The 23,397-nt window shown below is 48.3% G+C and overlaps 3 protein-coding genes across 6 annotated transcripts in view; all 3 read right to left on the bottom strand.

Annotated features, from left to right (window-relative positions):
• Positions 1-111, bottom strand: part of LOC136942680 (NACHT, LRR and PYD domains-containing protein 12-like) — a 235,474-nt gene extending 235,363 nt beyond the window's left edge. For both annotated transcript variants that reach the window (XM_067235630.1, XM_067235632.1), the window contains exon 1: positions 50-111. The gene's annotated coding sequence lies outside the window, so the exon portion shown is untranslated. The remainder of the gene's footprint in view (positions 1-49) is intronic.
• Positions 112-20,260: 20,149 nt separating this feature from the next.
• Positions 20,261-22,358, bottom strand: LOC136943301 (zinc-binding protein A33-like). Its single transcript, XM_067236567.1, has 2 exons — positions 22,330-22,358; positions 20,261-21,695 (listed from the first exon to the last, which is right to left on the bottom strand). Exons 1-2 carry the CDS (start codon positions 22,356-22,358, stop codon positions 20,768-20,770), a joined length of 957 nt encoding a protein of 318 aa, XP_067092668.1. The 3' UTR covers positions 20,261-20,767.
• Positions 22,229-23,397, bottom strand: part of LOC136942682 (NLR family CARD domain-containing protein 3-like) — a 28,230-nt gene continuing 27,061 nt past the window's right edge. For 2 of the 3 annotated variants that reach the window (XM_067235647.1, XM_067235649.1), the window contains one exon: positions 22,229-23,130. In XM_067235647.1, coding sequence (XP_067091748.1) covers positions 22,592-23,130 — 539 coding nt within the window. In that variant the 3' untranslated portion in view covers positions 22,229-22,591. The remainder of the gene's footprint in view (positions 23,131-23,397) is intronic. The other variant, XM_067235648.1, reaches the window with a different exon arrangement.

The raw sequence follows: 23,397 nt of genomic DNA, 5'->3' as shown, positions 1-23,397 counted from the left end.
CAGTAAATCATCCACTCTCCAACATGTGAATAAACACCATTCTACTGACCTTTATAAAACTCTGGTTTCACCATCAGCCTCCTCTCTGTGCTCCATCTGGTTCTGTGTGTGTCTGACAGTAATGTACACTAACATACAGTACATATTTGAATGTGTCACACCCACATACAATCACCACACACACTTGTGTTTGGACCAGTTGATCCTGTTTGGAGTCTCATTACTGGAACTTACTTCTGTAAGGGTGCATGCATGCCCCAAGAGGGGAGAAAGGGGGAGGAGGAGGAGGAGATGGGGAAGAGAGGAGAGGATAGAGGAGGAGAGGGGAGGAGAGCTGAACACTGAATTGAACACCCTGTGGTGTGGGGGGTTTGAGCTGTCAGCATCGGCCTGGTCGTCAGTCTGCCAAAGCTGGACACCTGGTCTCCCTGACGGACAACAGCGAGTTCCCGGTCCCTTTCCTCATCCCCCTGCCTGTGATGCTGCGCCGATCACAGTCCCCAGCCCTGTGGCTACCTCTGCTTAAACTGACATTTACCAACTCTGACCCAAGTTGAACATTGGATTTTGGTGTTTCAGCACCCATTGCCACTTCCCTGCTGTATGACTATGTTAAGCCTGTGTTCTGCTCCTCTCTTTCACCAACCGTCTCTGGAGGAGGGGGTCTCTCACTGAATTGGTCCTCCCAAGATGTCTTCCATTTTTCCTCTAGTGAGTTTTTCTGGGAGTTTTTCCCTGTCTTCCTTGAGGGTTTAGGTTGGTTGAGGGGCAGTTGTATGGGCGTATGTGAAGCCCTCTGTGACATTGCTTGTAAAGGGCTATACAAATACATTTTGATTACATTTTGTTATTTTATTATTAGCTTCAACCTGTATTGGCAGCAATCCAGTGTGTAAGTGTGAATAAAAAATCAAATTGTCATATTTGGTCTGCAGTATCAGATAAAAACACTAACCTGATTTATGTTGTAGATTTATGTGGAATAAGAGAACAAAAAATACAATTGTAACCCTAACATAGAAATGTATGTTCTCTTGTTTTGAACACTGTAGGAGTCAGGGTAGTAAACTCTACACTGCCCCCTGAACAGAAGCCACCAAGATCCACCTAGAGTTTCTAGAGCAGAGCCCCTGCTGCAGCAGATGATGAGCAGCATGCACACAGGCAAAGAGGAATGCTGCCTAGGAACAGCAGACATGGCAAAGGGATGAAAACAGAACCCCTTTTCTCCAGCCATCTACCTATCCTTCAGCCTGTGCCTTCTCTACCATTTTAGATAGAAAGAGAAAGTACAGATGTTTAAGGATGGGGTTGGAGGGTGTCATGTGAAGATATTGTTCTCTCTTTAGCATTGTGGCTTCAAGGCTTTTACGACGGCGAGACAGTGAAGTCACAACAGACGACATCATGTATTATGTGTAGACATAGTTACATGATGTGTGAGATTGTTAATAGAAAAACTACAGAGCTCTATAAAGGAACTGTCTCCCCTCTGTCATTCTACAGAGGGATACAAGAGAGGACTGGAGGCTGTGTAGCTCTATAGCGGTACCTTTTTACTTTTTATGCCTCGTTCTTATTTAATTTGATCTATTATTAATAAATTGTTTTAGTGCACCCTGTGTCGTTTTACAATTGACAGTGGAATCAATTTTAAATGGCTGGTATCCAAATAACTGCACACTCAGTGTGTGACAGTTACACATGAACGTTTGATTGATTTGGTTAACATGTGTGGTGTGCTTGCCAGCACTGATTGGACATCTCCCACAACCTCCAGTGAGTCTAGGTTTACTTTTAAATGATGATTATTCATGTATACAACAAAGAGCCCATAATGATGTGTCAGTAGCTGCTCCTGGTCTGTAGGTTGTTTGAGGCTCCTGGAAGCTGTGGTTGAGCGCCTCCTGCAGGCTGAGCTGGGCACTGCTGTACTCTGCCCTCAGCAGCTGCAGCCTGGCCATGGCCCCCCTCTGGACACAGCAGCTCCTGGACCAGAGCCCGCTGAGACATCTGCACACACACACACACACAGTACACACACAGTACACACACAGTACACAAACACACACACACAGTACACACACACACACACAGTACACACACAGTACACACACAGTACACACACACACACACAGACACAGTACATACACACACACACACAGTACACACACACACACACACAGTACACACACAGTACACACACAAACAGTACATACACACATACACACACAGATACGCATACACACACACACACACACAGATACGCATACACACATACACACATACAGTACACCGTTACATCACCAGACATCATGTCTCTAGTTTTTGTCTGGATGATGTCTGTGTTTTGTTTGTTCACTCTCTTCCTCTCACTCAATCCAATTCACTGTCTGATTGGTCCAGTCTGGTCTCTTCCCAGATCCAATCAACAGCCTCCCCTATCACAACCATCAGCACGACTTGCCTCCCGTAGAAGCTGCACCTTTCTTCAGCCCCAGGAGAGGGAACTGATCCATGATGTGGAAAGAGCTGTTAGTATGAGGACTGGGTTTTGTGTTGACTTTGTACTTGGTAGGAGAATAGCTGGAGTTGATCTTGTTGTCTTTATGCCTGTACCCTGTATAGAGCTTTGTGTTTGTTTGTTTCCACCTTCATACAGTGGAAAGGGGATCATGAAGCTGCCCATGGGCCTGCATCCCATCACATCGTTTCTATCCTGTTGAACAACACCAGGTAAGGAGAGGGGCACTTTGGGATTAGAGAGTCATTATGTGGTTAGGTAGGTTATAAAAACAAGATTTTGAATTTCACTTTCACCTCCCCCTCCGGCAGACCCGCCTCCTTATATGAGCCAATAGGAAACAGGAGGAGGAGCTGAAACTTGATCCTGAGAGCAGGAGCTGAAAAGAGACAAACACGAAGGAGAAACACCACACATAAGAAATGTAATTATCTATTTCATTATATAATTTATATAGTTGATTTTAATGAATCCACAACATATGGCTAAGAAGCTACAATTAGATGAATCTATATGTAATGTATGGCGCTAATGTTCACATTTCAGTAGAATATGATCATTAATATGGGTTCTGTTCTGTCTCTGACACCTAAAGTTACTTAAGCCTACAAGTATTACACAGTCTTAGACTGACATCTAGTGGACAGAAGTGGAACTCCTGAAGCAGATTTCTGGTTGGGTTGGTTAGTGTGGATAATATTAGCATGGCGACCACCTCCACAGCAATATCCGGTTGTTGTTGAACACATTCAGTTGAGGCTGCACTGCCTGGTGTGGTGGGTGTGACTGTGGCCAGCTCAGGGTCCAGCCCTCCCTTAGAGTCCTCCCCAGACCTGCTTCCCTGGCTGCTCTGAGAGACACTCACCTCTCTCCCACTGTCTCTCTCTCTCCATCCCTCTCTCTATCTGAGAGACACTCACCTCTCTCCCACTGTCTCTCTCTCTCCATCTCTCTCTCCATCTGAGAGACAGACATGGGACATTAACATTTCTACATTACACATTTGATCCGTTCAGCAGATGCTTTCATCTAAACTGAATTACAAATAGTGCAAATAGAAAGTACAGGTGAATATCAATGGTCAGAAGTGCCCAGTTCTACAATAAGTTCTACAGTTCTGAAACGCTCAGCTCTGCCTCTGTGTCTTCTGCTCACCTGTCCTGTTGGTGCTGGGAGCCTCTGGGGCAGCAGCTCTGGTTCCTCCTCCCCACCTGGCCCTGCCTCCCCAGTGTCTGGTCTGTTGGTGCTGGGAGACTCTGGGGCAGCAGCTCTGGTTCCTCCTCCCCACCTGGCCCTGCCTCCCCAGTGTCTGGTCTGTTGGTGCTGGGAGACTCTGGGGCAGCAGCTCTGGTTCCTCCTCCCCACCTGGCCCTGCCTCCCCAGTGTCTGGTCTGTTGGTGCTGGGAGACTCTGGGGCAGCAGCTCTGGTTCCTCCTCCCCACCTGGCCCTGCCTCCCCAGTGTCTGGTCTGCAGGACAGGGTCACCACCAGGCAGGCCTGCTGCTGCTTGCTGGCCTCCAGGAAGACCATCTCTGTCTGGAAGGGGTTGTCCTGGCTCAGGTAGAACAAGCCTGGACACACACACACGTGAACCACAAACCAGACGAGCACATATTGTGTTAACTCTCTTGGAACAGAAAGGTTCCCTGTGGGTTCACCGGTAGAACAACCTGGTTCGAGCTGGTTGACCTCTTCTTTTAAGAGTGTCTGCTTCACAGAGGTGTGTGTACGTCTCACCAAATCAGATGAATGGCTCTCAACATATGCGAACCACAGACATACACATACAGATGCTATGTAGTTGTCTGTCACCCTCTCCTTGGGGTCCTGGAGGAACATTGTTTGGTTTCATTGTGTACTGTTTCATGTATATGATTGAAATTACAATAAAAGACACTTGGCAGAGATTCCTTGTTATATTACCTGTAGTGTTTATGTTCAGTAAAGAATCAGAGTATTTCTTCCACCATTGTTTAATAGAAATGTTTAACTGCAGTGTGAACCGATTAGCAGCGTAATGGATGCTAGGTGGGTAGCTACATGCTAGGGTTAACGTTGATGTCTAATGTTCAATGTTAATAAGAATCAAAATAGGCTATGTTACATTTACATTTAGCAGACGCTCTTAACCAGAGCGACTTACAGTAAGTACAGGGACATTCCTCGAGGCAAGTAGGGTGAAGTGCCTTGCCCAAGGACACAACGTCATTTAGCACGGCCGGGAATCGAACCGGCAACCTTCTGATTAATAGCCGATTAATAATCGATTTGGAACGTGAGGCGACGTCCGCCATTGTTAATGTTGTTCTTGGCGTTAGTGTTGCTGGGGAAGATGAGACGTATCCAGGGATGTAGACCTGGCTCTGTGGAGGCTCTCTAGCCTGTGGAAAAGAACCTGCATGAAGCACACCTGTCCACCAGGTGTTACCTGTTTATATCCAGTATGGCTTCCTGCTCCTTTCTGGGGCGCCCGGCCATGTGTTTGCTTGTGGTGAGAATGATCAAGGGAGGAGGGGGAGGGGGAGAGGGGGGGCCCATGTGTGGCCAGCATCTCCACAGCAGATAGAGCCGCACCGCGTGCCTCCACTGCTGAGGGACGCCAGACTGGCCGTGTCCTCACCGACGCTGTGCTGCAGTCACAGACTGGCCGTGTCCTCACCGACGCTGTGCTGCAGTCACAGACTGGCCGTGTCCTCACCGACGCTGTGCTGCAGTCACAGACTGGTCGTGTCCTCACCGACGCTGTGCTGCAGTCACAGACTGGCCGTGTCCTCACCGACGCTGTGCTGCAGTCACAGACTGGCCGTGTCCTCACCGACGCTGTGCTGCAGTCACAGACTGGCCGTGTCCTCACCGACGCTGTGCTGCAGTCACAGACTGGCCGTGTCCTCACCGACGCTGTGCTGCAGTCACAGACTGGCCGTGTCCTCACCGACGCTGTGCTGCAGTCACAGACTGGCCGTGTCCTCACCGACGCTGTGCTGCAGTCACAGACTGGCCGTGTCTTCACCGACGCTGTGCTGCAGTCACAGACTGGCCGTGTCCTCACCGACGCTGTGCTGCAGTCACAGACTGGCCGTGTCCTCACCGACGCTGTGCTGCAGTCACAGACTGGTCGTGTCCTCACCGACGCTGTGCTGCAGTCACAAAACCACATTGTGAACACCATGAGGGAAACAGTGACAGAATTCAGACGAGTTAATGATGGTCTGACTAACTTATGTGACGCAATAAAAGAACTCCAAAAAAGTAACTCCATCTTGTCTGGCTTTTCCCCATGCTGTGTATGACCTCTGACTGAAGCTGTAAGGCTGCTGCATTGGGCCTCATGTTGGGGGGCCCCGGGTCGGATTCCTCCATCTCTGCTTCGGCCTGTGGCACCCCTGCTGCACTCCTCTCCAAGCTCTCCCAGCTCGTTCCCTGATTAGCACCACTGAGCTCCCCAGCTGGGGCCACTTGGGACCAGGGCCACTGGAGAGAAGCCCAGAGACACAGCCACAGGAGAGGAGGGGAGACATTTCTGACAACTGGAGTGAAGTGCTGTGATTGGCTACCAGGACTGGGGTGCAAATTCCTGACTGAGAGTGGCGATGCTGCCCACCTCCTTGAGTCTGAGGGAGTCCCTGAGTGACGACACCACCCTCCACACTCTTAGAGTCATCAGATAGACACAACACAGTGCAGGAGCCTGGAGGAGTCGCTGAGTGCTGGAGTCAGACCCCCCCCTCCCTACACCCCTCTTTATCACTCAGTGAGTTAGACCCCCCCCCTCCCAACACCCCTCTTTATCACTCAGTGAGTTAGGACCCCCCCCCTCCCAACACCCCTCTTTATCACTCACAGTGAGTTAGACCCCCCCCCTCCCAACACCCCTCTTTATCACTCACAGTGAGTTAGACCCTCCCCCCCTCTTTATCACACACATTGGCATGTTAATAAAACATAAACAAAACAATTGATCAAACATGTTCTAAAGTTCAAGAGCACAAATACTCATTTTGTACCTGAAAAGGGGAGATATCAATAAAGACGCTTGGACACGCTGCATTTCTTCTGGCAGCTTCATTTTGAATGAGGCATCGTGGCCGAAAGCTCCCCCTACCGGCCTGTGCAGGCATTACTAAACAATCACAGCTCTCAAAAGGCTCAACAAGTCGATCATAGATTAACACTGTATATAAATGAATTTCCATTTTATGCCCCTTTGACTGTTTGCATTTTGTTTTTGAGAATTTCTTGGAATACCGATTATTGTGACATGCATATTTTTGAATAGCAATAAGAATTCAAAAGATCTTGGTAAATATTGTGATTTTTAACATTAACTCAATAAAAGATTGACCTATTAGGGTGCTAAAATGTTTTATTTATTTATTTGTATCCATGACAATCCCAAGAAGATCAAACTCGTTTGATGGAATTCCAAACCATTGTCACAATGAAAGAATTACAGTGTCGAACATTCCATTCTAAAGTTACCATGAATATGATGTACCAAACACAGCAGAAATCATCGACACAAGACAAGCACTGCCGCTTTACAATTACAATTAAACAAAAAACGGAAGACAAACCAGCAAATTCCTCTTTCACTGCGAGGTAAGTTAAGCCTAAGATAAAGTTATTGCCTACAGTCTGTACAAAACAATGTTAGGCCTATGTTAAAAATATAGGCCTATTCATGACTTTTGGTGTCTCAACAGGAGACCAGTCTCACGTAGTGGGTTTTTTCTGTCTTCAAAAACAATATTTCTACACAAATAATTAGATATAATATAAAAACATGACATTACCAAACCTGCAGGCCAATGTTACTCCCTGTAGTCTTGATCCAAATGTTTCTCTCCACACAGAACTGCAGCCATGAATTGGGAACTTCCCACCATTGATCCACATGCTCCTGTGAAGTTCACTGAGCTGTATGACTTTTTGACACCACCAAAATGTCTGGATGAGGTAAGATTGTGGTGATAAACCAGAACCAAATGCAACAGTATCACTGTGCTTGATGACAGTGGCATTATATATGATGACTGGCATAGACATTGACACAACTATCTCCCAGAAAACAACCATGAGGCAGTTCATGTCCTTACTGGAGCAAGGAGCGGTTCCATCCTCTGTTCCTCTGAAGGACATCACCGAGTGGCTCTCTGGAGAAGAATGCTTCATCAGCAAGTGAGACAGGCTTAGTCTTTCTCTTACAAATCACATGTCTGTGCACATTTGTGTATATGTGATTGTTGTGTGTGAATGTGTGTGTATGAGAGAGAGAGAGAGAGAGAGAGAGAGAGAGAGAGAGAGAGAGAGAGAGAGAGAGAGAGAGAGAGAGAGAGAGAGAGAGAGCAATTGTCATTAGAAAAGTGATGGTTTGCTCTGTTTTTTATTTCTTCTATTTGGAAGGTGCCGGGCCTGCAATCATGACTTGCGACAGCTGACTGCCACCAGGGTAAGAGCTTCACAGTGGACCTTGTTCACAGTACAAACTCCCAGAGAACCAAAGACTCGTATCACGGTCTCTATATTGAAAACAGTAACAGTGCAAGTTATATTTATTTATTCAAGGTGTTAGTGTGATTGCACTTAGAAAACAATTGATCTTTTGATGGTGTTTCTGTACTCAGGTCTGGTATATGAAGAGACGCGACCAGCTGCTGAAGATCCAGGAGGAGATACTCAGAGAGACCGAGAAGGAGTGTCGTCTCTCTGGGCTGTTTGGCAGAAAGGTACATGACAACAACCTGGTGTAGAGAAACACTACATCACATTCTGGAACAAAGGATTTCCTGTATTTCTCTGTCAACTTTCTCTGTCTCTCTCTCTCTCTCTCTCTCTCTCTCTCTCTCTCTCTCTCTCTCTCTCTCTCTCTCTCTCTCTCTCTCTCTCTCTCTGTGTCTCTCTCTCTTTCTGTCTCTCTCTTTCTCTGTCTGTCTCTTTCTCTGTCTCTCTCTCTCTGTCTCTGTCACTCTCTAACTCTCTTCAATTTTTCTCTGGTGAAGGTCACCATGGAGGGACTTCATAGGAGTATGAAGATGTTCAGACCGTCTGTAGAGACCGAGGTCAGACATGTGCTCTCTGGCCTTCCTCACAGCCTGATGCCCTCTCACTCCACCTCTGAGGTCCCCGGAGCTCCCAGTCTCCTGCAGGAAACTGGAGAGCTCACCCCCAGGCTGGTCACCATCACCTTCCGCCACCTGCTGGGTGGAGGTACCCAGGGAGGAACCACCTGGACCTCCGTAGACGGGCTGAGGGCCAAGGCCGCCATGGAGGAGATCCGGTGGCTGCTGAAGGACACCGTCACCTCTGTCCTGGCTCCGTACGGGGACGTCCCGGTGCACAAGATTGTGTTCATCACCTCAGCTCTGGCCCGGGATGTGGTGAAGGCTGTCTTTGACAGGTTTGAGGTGGAGTCTTCCACTTTCTGCCTTCTGAATGACAGCTACAACTTGCATTCTCTGGAGGCAACCAGGAAGTTGGTGGATGAGGTGGCAAGGGGGAACAAGGTCATTGTGTTTTCAGTCTGGAGCTTATAGATGTCAAAATCGCTCACATTTCACATTTCTCTCACGACAGCTCCAGAACATGTCAGCATAAACTAGCTCTTAAACTAAGTCTCACTGTTTGAACTGTCTATCAACAGGGTCATAACAAGCCAGGTGCTGAGAGCTCCTTCAGCCTCAAGGAGAGCATCACCGTGGACACTGATCCCCAGGCAGAAAAGGTGAAGAAAGCAGATTGATTCATAGTTGGCTTTGAGTTCAGTGTAATCGTGACCAAAATGGGAGATTGTTTTCAATGGCAACTGAACCTTAATTCTCCCTCCAGTCTTGGACTACCTCAATGGAGAAAGGCCTCACTATCAAGGCCATCATCCAGGACCAGAAGGAGATCAAGGCCCTGGCCAGTGCTGGAGCTGACATGAAGACCAGTCACAACAGACATCTGACTACATCTCAGCTGTCCACAGCTTCTCTGGCTGAGTCTGGCCTCGACCTCACCCTGAGGGAGGCTGGGGCTCATGCTGCTGAGGGGAAGCTGGACAGAGGCAAGGCCTCAAAGCTGGCCCTAGAGGCTGGCCTCACCAGCACCAAGACCCTGGACCTAGAGGCTGGCCTCACCAGCACCAAGACCCTGGATCTAGAGGCTAGCCTCACCAGCACCAAGACCCCGGTCCTGGAAGCTGGCCTCACCAGCACCAAGACCCTGGACCTAGAAGCTGGCCTCACCAGCAGCAAGACCCTGGACTTAGAAGCTGGCCTCACCAGCACCAAGACCCTGGCCCTAGAGGCTAGCCTCACCAGCACCAAGACCATGGCCCTAGAGGCTGGCCTAACCAGCACCAAGACCCTGGCCCTAGAGGCAGGCCTCACCAGCACCAAGACCCTGGACCTAGAGGCTGGCCTCACCAGCACTAAGACCCTGGATCTAGAGGCTGGCCTCACCAGCACCAAGACCCTGGACCTAGAGGCTGGCCTCACCAGCACCAAGACCCTGGCCCTAGAGGCTGGCCTCACCAGCACCAAGACCCTGGATGGAGCTTCTGCCAAGATGCTGTTGCTTCTAGAAGATGAGCCACTGCTGAGCATCCATGGTGTCTTCCCTCAGGAGGCTCCAAGACTCCTCATGGTGTGAACATTAAATCATTCTTTTGTTGACAAGTTTCACCAGACTGAATAATACCATTGCACATGTGGTATGAATATGCTTCAGTTTGGAAGTTTATGCCATTGCTCTACAATATAGTTTATGGTCTTACATGTTTAGTATTGTCTGTTCACAGACCAGTGAGGTCCCAGCTGACGTGGAACAGGAGAGCTGCATTGGTGAGTACCTTCTCAAATACCAGGAAGCTACATGCACAAGTTCTACTACATACACACTTCTCAGATACCAGGAAGCTACATGCACAAGTTCTACTACATATACACTTCTCAGATACCAGCAAGCTGTGTGGAGAACATGCAGATACAGTGTTAATGCAGGTTTTCTTCCTCAGTGGGCGGACAACAGGAGGAGGATGGAGGGGAGGAGATAATGGGGGGGATGAGAGGATTCCTCCGTCGAATGAGGAAGCTCTTTACCTGCTGCTCTGCCTCCTCAGAAGAGGAGGACTAGAGAGGCTCCCCAACAGTGAGAGGGACCTGAGGACCAGGCAATATCATCAATATGGACCCCTTGGACATAACCTGTGTCCATCACAGAGCCTGAGCACAAAAGAAAATGTCATTTGCACCCATGTCTTTTTTTGTGGTTGACTTTTTATTTATGGGGATTTACTGAAAATAGCGTGTTTGTCAGTGTTCATTATTTTGATTTACAAATATATATACATATATACTGTATACATAAAAATGAAAATATATAGTCTCTGCTACACTAGGGTCCAAACAGTTGAAGTACAGTATTCAAACATCAAATGTGTTCAAATCAAATCAAAACATCAAAGTTCAAATGTGGCATAATTTCAATGTAAACGTTTTGTAACACGGCGCACAATGCAGCAGAGGGATAAGACAAGAACCCTTTTAGACTCTCCATGTGGTTCAATTCTTCAATGAAAAAGACACACGAACCCAAGCACCTTAGAACCCTGCAGAGCATTCCATAAGAGAGCCAGAGGCAGGAGACAGAGAAACAGCATGAAGGAGGCTTGAGACAGATCAGAGGGAACAGAACAGAACATGAGGTCTACTGCAGGTTTTAGGCAAAGTAGATCTTGTATGTGAACACCAGGGTGCATGTGTTGAAAGAAAGATTGGGTGATATTAAGACCCGCTTCCATGATAGGTTTGTTGTTTTGTGGACATTGTGGATGTCAGCTAGTGGTCACAGCCAAACAGCTCCAGGGAAACCCTGTGCTGTGCCGGAAGGACCCGGGCCATGAGCATGACCTTGACGCTCTCAAAGTGGTCGTAGTGGTGGCCCAAAATGACCTTGACGCCGTCAGGATCACACATTCCCGCGTCAACCTTCTTGAATAGGGTGAAAGAATATAACAAGTCATTATGGCCTTTGGAAAAATGTTTTTTGGGGGGGAGGTGGGGTCGTGCATTATAGACCCCTGTGCCTAAGCTTTTGTCCTTAATGGCATTTTGTCCCCTTACTACTTTTACTTTTATACTTTAAGTAGTTTTGAAACCAGTACTTTTATACCTTTACTTGAGTAAAAAGCTTGAATTGATACTTCAACTTCTACAGAAGTATTTTTAAACCCTAGTATCTATACTTCTACTTGAGTAATGAATGTGAATACTTTTGACACCTCTGAACACAACACACACATAAGTACATCAGAATCTTAGAACCTTTCCTTTTCTGAGTCAACGTGCACCTCCCTGTGCTATAGGTTTGTTAGGAAAACAAACAGGACCGTTACACTCCAACAGCAATATAACTTGTTTATTGACAATGATCAGATACAGTAGAGTGTTCCGGACGGCAGTGAGTCTCTGTGATGGTCTTCTCCTGATATCCACTCAGCCCAGCGAGTTCCAGCCAGGTGAGAAACTCCCAGTCCTCGTCCGTACTGCTGAAAGTACATTTCTGGCTCCTTGGCAACGGTCCTTACGTTGTCCGGGAGAAAGTGGGCCAGGAGACCTGCAGGGTAGAAGAACCGAGAGGCAGGAAACCAGAACAAACATCCCACATCAGCCTCCTGGAGATCCTCCAGGCCGTGTGTCCAAGTGTCCTTGAGCAAGACACTGGACCCCAAGCTGCTCCCGATGAACAGGCTAGCCTTGCATGGCAGCTCTGTCGCTGTGGGTGTGTATGAATGGGTGAATGAGAGGCATAATGTAAAGTGCTGTGGGTGCCGGGATGGGCGGCTGTGGCTCAGAGGGTAGAGAGAGAGTTCTATCCCCAAATCCTCCAGGCAGGCACGTGCACAGATAGACCCCTAGTGGTGCTCAAGCACCTGCCCTTTTGCCCTGGATGAGAAAAGTGCCCCTTCTGCTGGAGCCCAATTTTTTCTTCATTCATCAATATTTAGGAATAAAAATTACTCTGTCATCAATTCCCCCCAAATGTGTTTTGATATCTGACGGGGCATTTATTTAAGTTCTTGTGAGAATTTCGCCCCGACATGCTCCGCGGCGCTCACAAGCCTCCGCTGCACCCCCGCCGCGCCCCTCCCTCCTCCTCCTCCACTTAGTGCTGCATGCAGTGCAGAGCGCCAGGCCAAACGGCTGCAGCCTACTTCTTCTCTGACCCGCAGTATCAGACAAACAGGTAATGACGGTGTTTGTGCAATCCCCCGACGTTGTTTGGTGATGAATTAACCACAACATTAGCGCTGCTGAAAACATTACATCGCAACTTGTCCGAAATTCTCACAAGAACTCAAATAAATGCCCCGTCAGATATCAAAACACATTTGGGGGGAATTGATGGATATTGATGAATGATGAAAAAATTGGGCTCCAGCAGAAGGGGCACTTTTCTCATCTAGGGCAAAAGGGCAGGTGCTTGAGCACCACTAGGGGTCTATCTGTGCACGTGCCAATGGGTGCCCTTTTTTTGGGTTTGAGCACCTGCCCCCCAAAATGTCTGTGTAAATGTACTGAGGCACAGACAAACCAGACCTCCAGGTTTGTACTGAGGCACAGACACACCAGACCTCCAGGTTTGTACTGAGGCACAGACAAACCAGACCTCCAGGTTTGTACTGAGGCACAGACAAACCAGACCTCCAGGTTTGTACTGAGGCACAGACAAACCAGACCTCCAGGTTTGAGACTAAGACTGGTCTCAGTCAAGTCTTGTCCCAGTAATTTGACCCCGAGGATCACCCATTCTCACTCTCACTACTTAAATCAGTAGGCCGTCCTACTGGCTCCCAGACATCTCGAATGTCTTGGCGATGGACTTTCGAAGCGCACGGAACATTCGTACGTGTAGAGGACGTCTAGGGGGCTCCTGCTTGGTCTTGTGGTCCTTCGACAGCTCCAGATTGGCAGGCGAACCACACTTAGTCCCTGTGACAAGACAACATTTTAAATTGGTGAATTTGAAGTTAGGCTTTGTCAGATTTTAATCAGCCAAATCTACAGGATCACTTTGGGATTCATTAAGGATGACAAGCCGTGGTGGTCGCTCACCAGGTGTGACGTGAGAGCTGGGGGGAAGCTCCTCCTGGGCTGAGGGCTTCTTGGGCTCCGTCTTTCTCTTCAGGAACTGCAGGGGAAAACACAGAACATGCTGGAATCTATGGAAACTATGACACCTCTCAGTCCACCAAAGCATCAGGATTAAGAACCACAAAAGCCACTCAGTCCCAACACTGCCTCTTCATTCTATACATGCTCCATTACATGAATAACCAACCCATGGTCATTCATTCTTTACTCATACGATATACTATAAGCTCTGCTCTATAAGTTCTATTACATAAATAACCCACCTTGTTCTTGAAGAGCTTGGCTTTCTTCGGCAGGCTCCACCACTTCAAGCCCTTCTTGGCCTTTCTCGTCTCTCCTGCAGAGGTCGACGCTGTCCCAGCATCCATGATGACCGCTGCAGGGCTGAGCTCACCGAGATCTTCCCCAGGACACGGAGCTGCAGCAGCAGACTCACACAGAGTGTCCATCACTCTCTCCGTCAGGATCCTGACCGTGCGGTCCAGGGTCTCCTGGCAGGCCAGGCTGGAGGTCGAGGGAAGGTTCAGCTCAAGGCTCTTCTGCAGCTGACTCTTAATCGAGCTCTCAGCAAAGCTGTGGATGAGCTCCTGTCTGGAGGGCATCGGGGGGCTTTCTGGCAGCATCAGCTCTGACGTGCATCTGGTGGAGCTCACGGGGCTCTGAAGATGCAGGCCGGTGGTGGCTGTCTGCCGGCGGAGCCGACGGACGTTGGCGAGCAGACTCTCTGAGGCGGTCTTGATCTGGAGCGCGTCCAATCCGGCGGAGTCCAGTCCTACGGCGGCGTTGGAGACTGTTGGACCCTCTTCGTCCTCACATAACTGGCTGAGATTCTCCAGTATGGAGTCCAAGAGGGCACAGGTCAGGAGGCCGTCCTCACTCCTCTTCAGTTCAGCACTGGAGCACTCTGAAGCGGCTACTTCTGCTCTCATGGCACTGAGAATCACCCCAAGGGTCCTCTTGGTCCAAGAGATGGACGCCTTCGGAGGGATGATCTCAGATACACGTTCTTCAAGAGCCGACAGCTTGTCTGCAGCTGTCTGCAGGGTCCTCAGTGTGCTGTCATAAAGCTGCTGGCTGGAGGAGTGGACCTGCTCCCAGAACTTCATGCCACCAGATCTCGCCTTTGCTGAGGCCTTGTGCTGCTCAACCACCTCATGGAGATCGTCTAGGATCGCACCAAGCAGGTTCTCGCAGTTCTCAGAGGAGACCAGCAGAGATGGACGCTCTGAGCTCTCTGGATTGGCCGCATGAGGTGAGCCACGAGGGGTCGCCGGCTGGCGAGAGAGCTTCTGAGTCGCTCTCCTCAAGGCCTGCTGGAACACTTCTTGCCCTTTGGTCGCGTACTCTTTTATGATCGTTCCCACTCGCGTTTCATGAGCCTGGCTCTTCCCAGCTGCGGGTGGGCCCTCTGGACGTAAGAAAATCAAGGTCTCCAGGACCTCGGTGGTTCTGTGCCCACTCCCTGGCAGGAGGGAGTCAACAAACAAGGAGCGGTAGATGTGGGAAAAGGACATCTCCGGACGCCTTAGGATCAGCGAATGATCCAGGATGGCTGAGATGCCTTCGACGAGCTCATCGATTTCCAATTCCTCTACGGCCTTGTTTAGACAGGCCAACATCTGTTCGTTGGCCAGCTGTTGGAGTTTGGTCAAGCCTTCGTTCTTCACGCTCTCCCGATAGCAGAACTCACTACTTATGGCTCTGCAGGCTGCTGTCACCGTGTCGACAGACCTGATCAACAGAAGCCTGATGAGAGACGGGGGCAAACTTTCCAGAGACGTCTCGTTCATCAAAGAGATGCTCTCGTCCGCCGTCACATCTCCCATCCTGGAAGAGCTCACCAGGGGGGTCAGTTTGGCCGCTGCCTTGCAGACCATCTTCTTGACTTCAGAGGAAACATCCAATGCGTCCCATCCTGTGAGGGAGGAGCTGTTCCCTGCTCTGGATGATGAAGACTGGCTGTCCAGCAACTCAACAGCACTCTTCACGGATTCAATGATCCCATCGACCAGGTCACTGGCCAGGGAATGTCCAGAGCCACGGCTCCCCAGATAAGGGATCATGAGCAAATCCTCAGTTCTTGATTGGCTGGATGGCGATGTGGACGAGCGCTCCTTCCTACACGGCCCAAACTGCTCCTCCAGCTTCTCCTCCACAGCCTGGACAACGTTGGTCCTCGACATGGTGGTCAGGAGCTCTCCGAGGGACCTTCCAGAAGACAGACTGCTGCTCCCTGACCTCCTCAGCAGCGGTAGAGTCTGCACGTCGGCACAGACAGCAGAGAGGAAGTAGCTCACAGAGGAAAAGGTAACAGGCCCTTGAGCTTCTTCTTGGATTGCGGCCCTGGCTGCTAAGACGTTGCCGATGACCGGCACGATCACCTCAGCTGCCACAGAGCCCAGACTGGCTTTGGCCTCCACCTGCAGATCCGGAGAGGGGGTTCCACTCTGTCTGCTGAGCGCCACCTGGCTTTCTGTGTCAGCCTGCAGCATGGCGGACACTTTGGTCAGCATCTCCTGGGATAGCAGCCCAGCAGCTGATCTGCTGCAGGTCTGGGCGCCTGGAACATCTCGGCTGGCGTCCAAGTCGAGCAGCAGGTCTGGCAGCCTGTCGTTGTTGATCAGCTGCAACACCGCTCTGATCACAGAGATGGGCAGCTTGGTGCGGCTCGACAGGGCTGAGGAGCAGGCTGTCTTCATCGCCCTCTGGCTGGCAGACGTGGTGCTGCTGCTGGTTGTGCCGTGGGGCATTCTCTCCACTCCACTGACGCCCTGGGAAGTGGACGCAACCTCCAGGGCTTCCAGCTGGTCTTTTGACCCAGTCGCGGGTACTGAAGGAGGGGGCAGATCCGAGGGCTCGACCAGGTCCATGTCCTCCAAACTTAGAGGCCTCACGGTCAACACCCTGATGAAGGTCCCCTTGTCTCCAGACAGACTCCCCTCTCTTCCCTCGTTCACCCCGGGCTGAGATGAGTCTTTCTTATCTTTGTCCATGTCTCTTCCTCAGAGACTGCCTCAGGTCACACTTGCTGTTGCAGTCCGATTTGAGAGAGAGGCTTTCACACCTGACCTCTGAAAAGGCAGACTTTTCCAAAGAACACAGAGAATGTAATTACTTTTTCAGAATAATCTACCTACATATCTACATGAGAACATTGTCTTGGAAATTTAAACCTTACTGAAAAAGTTGTTACAACTTGTAAGGTGCAAAACATTCAGACCATTTACTTACAAAAATATTTCTGTGTTCCAATACGAATTCGTCAAGGTGAAAGCGTCGTAGAGATCCAAATCCTTGTCCAAGAAAACCTTCTATAAGAAATGAGAGCAGTGATCAGAACGGCCTTTTATAGTTTATTTGATGAATTACGTCATAATACAGTAAACGTCATCAAACAGCAGATGGCGCTCTTTACACGCGGTCTGTTAAGAGTCCAGGCCGTGCACGGTCTCTTATCAGTGTTAAACAGGGGCGAATATTTAATTCTACATGAACTGTTTTAAATCACGTTTTGAAAAGTGAAAATGTGTACCCCCCACCACACATTTTGTTTCAAGAAAAATATATTTAACAGCGGTATCCACTGTTATATAGATTCTAAAAAGCTGTCCCGCACCCAAATTGGAAAATAAACCGATGACGTTGGTGTTCCATATTGCCTTATTTAATTATGATTTGCCCATTTACACGAATCAGGTTTATTTCGACTGGATATCATTCACAGACGCTTCACCTTTACACATTAGGAGGCAATAGGGTGATTTCAGGTAATGTGGGACACTTTTTGCTAGAGGCTCCAGTAGACGTACAAAAAAGCTGTTAACTCACCCCAGTGGTGTTTCTGTAAATGGTTTTAGGGCTTAGGAACATTTTCATGTTGGAATGAAATGGGAATACACAGTATTTTAGGAGCTACACACTTTCAAACATAACATGACCCCCTCTTTCACTCATGCAGCATTTTCAGGTCATGTGGGACAGCTTGTGTGGTAAAGTGGGACAGTCATCGTCTGTCAGCCTATCGCTAATATTAATAATAATTAGTTTATATACAACAATGCAACATTGCAAGGGTGTGGCAAGATTCATTTAGTTGTGTGGGTTGACTTCTACAATAGGCATAAAGTGTAACTGATGTAAACCTTAGTGATCTGCAGTCTATGTTCTGGCTAGCTAGTCACGATGCGTTAGCATTTCGTTGGACTAGCGTTAGTGGTCAGGCTTACAAGTTTGGAAGCTGGTTCGATGACAGTGAAAGTTGTTATTTAGTTGGGAACTTAGGTGCAGTGTGATGCATTGGTAATAAAATGTGAGAACTGTCGAATTAAATTACTTTTCTAGCATAAACAAAGCATTACTAGATGTCCCAGTTTACCTGAAGAATGCTGTCACATAAAACGTTTTTTTTGTTGTTGTTAACAAAGCATTATTTTACACATTTTTGTGTGTTTCAATCAGTGGTTAAACACCATTATGCTGCAATAATTATTAACGCTGATTTGCAAGGAATGCAAGAACAGTTACATAGCGAAAACACCTAGACTAACTACTGTAATGTAACCATGCATTCTGGCTATTTTTTCATAAGCTTCCCTTCTAATGCCCACTAACAGCTAGTCTGTAGCTAGCTAGAGTCATTTGCTAAGTAAGGTATGTTGATGTGATATTTGAAACGTATTTAGCTAGCAGTGCACTAGTGGGCCCCTAGTGCAACACAAGAGAATGTTCATTAAAATGACATGCTGCTACAGTACTAGGTATTTCAGGACATGCTGCTCCTACCGTATTTTGGTGCGGCGTTTAATCGAGGGCATCGTTTAATTGAAGAAAAACGGTACATTAAACTGTAATTTCATGTGCTCTTGGGGGCCCTCTGGTGGCCACGGGGGCCCTAAGCAGCCGCTTAGTTCGTTTATGCCTTGGGCCGGCCCTGGATCAAATACATAAATAATCACAATAAATATGAACCTTTTAAACCAGCTGATCTGCTGACTGAAGGTTCACCACCAAAGAGAACTCTACTGACAGAGTAGCTGGCGACATGTGGAAAGGAGACACACAAAGGGGAGGAGACCAACAATAACAAACACAATACTGACAAGCTGGGATACCACAGGTGAATTTGTCACACTGGTGATAGATGTTTCCTCCCCTCCTCTCCTCTTCCTCCTCCTCTCCTCTTCCTCCTCCTCCTCTCCTCCCTTGTTCCCTGCATCTCTCTCCAAAGAGCTCATGGACTCTGGCACATTCACTGACAGACCTACCGAAACGGGCATGCAGGAATGCACACAAACAAGCACCACACATACACAAGCATGACCACACACACAAACACACGCTATGCACAGACACATATACACACACAACTACGCACACACGCAAACACACAACACACACACATAAATGCACACATACACAAACACACAAATATGTAGACACTCATACACACACAAACACTACTATACCTGTCTAACAACTTTTGGATTTCATGTAAACGGCAGTCATTACTTAGTTCAGCTCAACACAGAGATATCAGTTGTTCATGTGGTCTTCATCAACTGTGGACAACTATCTTCATACCTGGGGACATCTGGAACAGGCACAACAAAGAACTCAACAGGACATTTAGAAACACACATGGCTTTGAATAGAGGAGTGTCAATGGAAAGGTTGTATGTGATCATGTTTCTCTGCTTCTATGGAGAACTGGAAGGACACAGAGGTAGAGAACTGCTTCCAGAGGAGGATGTCATCCATCAAACGTTCTGTCAGACCTCCAGAAAACAATTCTTCCACCTGTGTCCCAGTAGACGAAGCTGCCCAGGATCACAGGGTGAGAGGAAGAAGAAGAAAAGAAGCTGGAGGACTTTAATCAAGTTAAACTAACGTGTGAGCAGATTGCAGAACACATTGAGGTACAGTACAGTAGGTGTTAGCCAATGCCGTGATCAAAGGGCATTGAATCGATCAGTAAAGATACTGACATTCAAATGAATGGGTCGTTATCTAGTTATGCAGAAGCCTGTTAATGACCATTCATTTGAATCAGGTGTGTTGGAGCAGGGAAACATCTAAAACGTGCAGGACAGGGGGTACCTGAGGACCAGGGTTGAGAACTACTGCTCAGAGTATATCTCCTGTTTAGGCAGAAGCCACTTTGGTGATTGTGTTTATCTGCAAGGCGTTTTAGCGGTGGAATAGCTGTTCATTCTCCTTCTGAGTAGATGGACAGGGGAGGGCTCTGTGGAGTCAGTACCAATAACTAGTAGCAGCAGCACATGTCCCAGCACCCTCTGCTGGGATCTAACTCCTCCCACTTAAACACATCTGCTCATTACTACATTAGAATACCGTAGAACCCCTAGATCCAGTCATTACATATAACGCCCCCACAAAGATATTTGAACAGTAATATACTTCCCCCCCCCCCCCTCCAGCCGACCTCCCGTTAGATATTTAAATACACATGATTAGGCTAAGCCTCCTTTCAAAACACACATACACAGTTTATTGACATGTTGTAGGTATGACATCACCCACCAGTACTGCATCCTAACTTCTCATAGAAGCAGCAGATGACAGAGACCCAGTATGAGGGCCGAGGCCCAACTCCAACACCTTCATACTGGATGTGACTAACATACCTGGAGGATCATCTGTTACCTGAGGGGACTGGTTGACAAGTTAATCAGAACAATAACAACTTAATAATGTGTTCATTTACCAGATGCGTTTATTTAAAGCAACGTACAGGGTGACATGTGAACCTGCAACCTGGGAGTCAAATGCAGATCACCCACCAGGTCATCAACCATCAGATTCCACAGTGAACAGTCTCTATAAATCATCACTTTAACATCCTTCATGAGTGACCTACAGACCAGAGGTGGGATCTTCCTCCTGCATGTTCTACCATCATCATCATCATCAACATCAACAACCAGATTCAGTGTGAACAGGAATATGAAACCTGACCGCTCAGGTGTTCAGAGGAGTGGGACTACAACTACCACACACCTCACTGGGATGACATCACAGACACCTCTGATTGGCAGATCTTTACGTCAGGGTATTTGGCATCAGCAGCTCCTCCAATAGAGAAGTATGGCTAGAGTTTCTCAGTGAAGGAGTCTTTCTGAGTGTGGATGTGAGTCATGTCTTCAGGGTGGTAGAAGGACACCTCCCCCCTGTCCCAGTCCAGCTGAACTCTGACCCTCTGGAGGCTCCTCTTCAGAGGGAGAGTCTTACCCAGGACATCAATGTACTTACCACCCCTCAGAGTTACATACCAGAATCCAGACTTTGGCGTTGCATTTATCTCCCCCTTCCTGTCTACTGACTCTCTGGCCACACCTATATTCCAGTCAGGATGGTCCCCCACCTCCACCTCCCAGCTGTGCTTCCCTGAGCTGAACCCCTCAGAACCCAGAACATGGGGGTACTTGGTGTTCCTCTCTGGGTTGTCAGGGTGCTGCTGCCATGAGTCTGTGTTTCTAACACTGGTCAGATCATCAGACAGAGAGAGACAGAGAGCTGCAGTGTTGGGGTCCAGAATGACAGGAGTGAAGCTGACCACCCCCCTCATCTTCTCCCACACTCTGAAGGTCAGGTTGCCCAGGTGTTTGGCCACGTCTATCAGCGCTCCTGAGACCAGCTGTGGATCCGGCAGTGTGACCTGGGCTCTGGTGCTGGACTGAGTGTGTTTATAGCTGCTGAGAAACGACACCTTCTGTTTCTGCAGCTGCTGTTCCACAGCAGAGATGCTGACGGAGAGAGAGGAGATCTGGGCCTGAATCTTCTTCATCTCTCTGGAGATGGTCTTCCCCTTCTCCTCCTCTTCCTCCCTCACAGCTCCCAGTCTGGCCTCCTCTTCCTCTCTCAGGAACCGGTGCAACTTCTCAAACTGCACCCTGATCTGTGTCTCCGTGGTGACCAGCTGCTTCTTAGAGTGCTGCACTACTTCCTGGTTCGTCTCCTCCACATGTTTGTATTTGTCCTGCAGAGACTGTAAGTCACCCTTCAGTTTTTCCTTCAGGCTGTGAGTTAGACCCCCCCCCTACCAACACCCCTCTTTATCACTCAGTGAGTTAGACCCCCCCCCTCCCAACACCCCTCTTTATCACTCAGTGAGTAAGACCCCCCCCCCCCTCCCAACACCCATCTTTATCACTCAGTGAGTTAGACCCCCCCCCTCCCAACACCCCTCTTTATCACTCAGTGAGTTAGACCCCCCCCCCCTCCCAACACCCCTCTTTATCACTCAGTGAGTTAGACCCCCCCCCCTCCCAACACCCCTCTTTATCACTCACAGTGAGTTAGAGGAGGTGGTGGGTAGAGAGGAGGTCAGGGGGAGAGGGCATTTAATTTGTTAAAACCTAATTGATTCCCCATGATGGATGACAGTTTAGATAGCAGTAAAATCTTGATGATTATTTACATAATGTACATTTTGTTCCCTCTTTATCACTCACAGTGAGTTAGACCCTCTCTATAATGAGGGTAGAGGGGAGGTCAGGGGGAGAGTGGATCACACTAGACACACACAGTGTATATTCAATTGGGTAATAGTGTCCCATTACTGGTCCTAAATGTAGTGTTAACATTGTGTGTGTGTGTGTGTACATGTGTGTGCGTGTATGTGTGTGTGTGTGTGTAGGACCACTGGGTCACCAACGAACACGCAGCATGTCTTCTATCATCCTGTATAAAACATCTTTATTTCTCCTTATTTAGGCAGTAAGACACTATTTAGTTCATCACATTCAGTGGAACTGAGATCAAAGACAGGAATGTTGTTTGTCAACAATGAAAACAAAACAAACATTCAACACACACCAATATTTACAAACACTCTGGGATATCAATTACAACTGTATACAGTTCAATCTTCAATGACATCTATGTGAGCACAGTGTGTGAGAGTGTGTGTGGGCTATTCTACCTGACACAGGGACACTGAGGAGTCATCATAAACCCTGAACCCAGGATAGAGGGGATCAGTGAATGTGCTGTGGAATGTGTGCAGGTGGGTCAGTGTGTCAGAGGAGACTGTGTAGAAGGACAGAGTGCCGGCCGGCCAGTCCAGATACACTCCTACTCTGTGGGAGCTGGAGGGGGGGGCAGGTATGGCAGTTCTCTTCTTATTGTGACAGGCAGAGTAACTGTTACCATCCCAGTCCAGACTCCAGGACTTGTTATTGTGTCCAAGCCCACAGTCAGCACCCTCTCCTCTCCTGCTGATTCCTTTATATATCACTGCTATATCAACCCATCTTCCTCCACTCCTCTCTGCCTCCCAGTAACAGCGCCCAGACAGACCCTCTCTACACAGCACCTGTGGATGGTAGTCAAATCTCTCTGGGTGATCAGGATACGGCTCCTCCTCCCACCTCTCTGTCACCTTTCTGTTCTCCTCAGACAGAGAGAGTTCTCTGTGTGCTGTGTTTGGGTCCAGTGTGAGCTCACAGGCATCTGATGGGGGTGACCAAGACACAATATATTACTGATCATCATCATTCACATTAGAATGTCTCCCTCTTCCTGCCCTCCCCCTTTCATTCCCCCCCCCACCTCCCTTATCTACTCCTGTACTACGGTACTTAGGAATGATTTGCTGGACCTGATGTGAGTTTCCTCCAGGAACACAATGACTCTTATTGAGGGACTTGTTGCTCTTGTTGGTTAGTTGTAACTGATTTAACTTCTTGTACTCGTGTGAATTCTATTCTTGTTGCTTTT

This window comes from Osmerus mordax, chromosome 5, assembly GCF_038355195.1.
Source record: "Osmerus mordax isolate fOsmMor3 chromosome 5, fOsmMor3.pri, whole genome shotgun sequence".
NCBI classification, from domain to species: Eukaryota; Metazoa; Chordata; class Actinopteri; order Osmeriformes; family Osmeridae; genus Osmerus; species Osmerus mordax.
The sequence above is the reverse complement of the archived record's forward strand: the minus strand, read 5'-3'. Positions and strand labels throughout refer to the sequence as shown.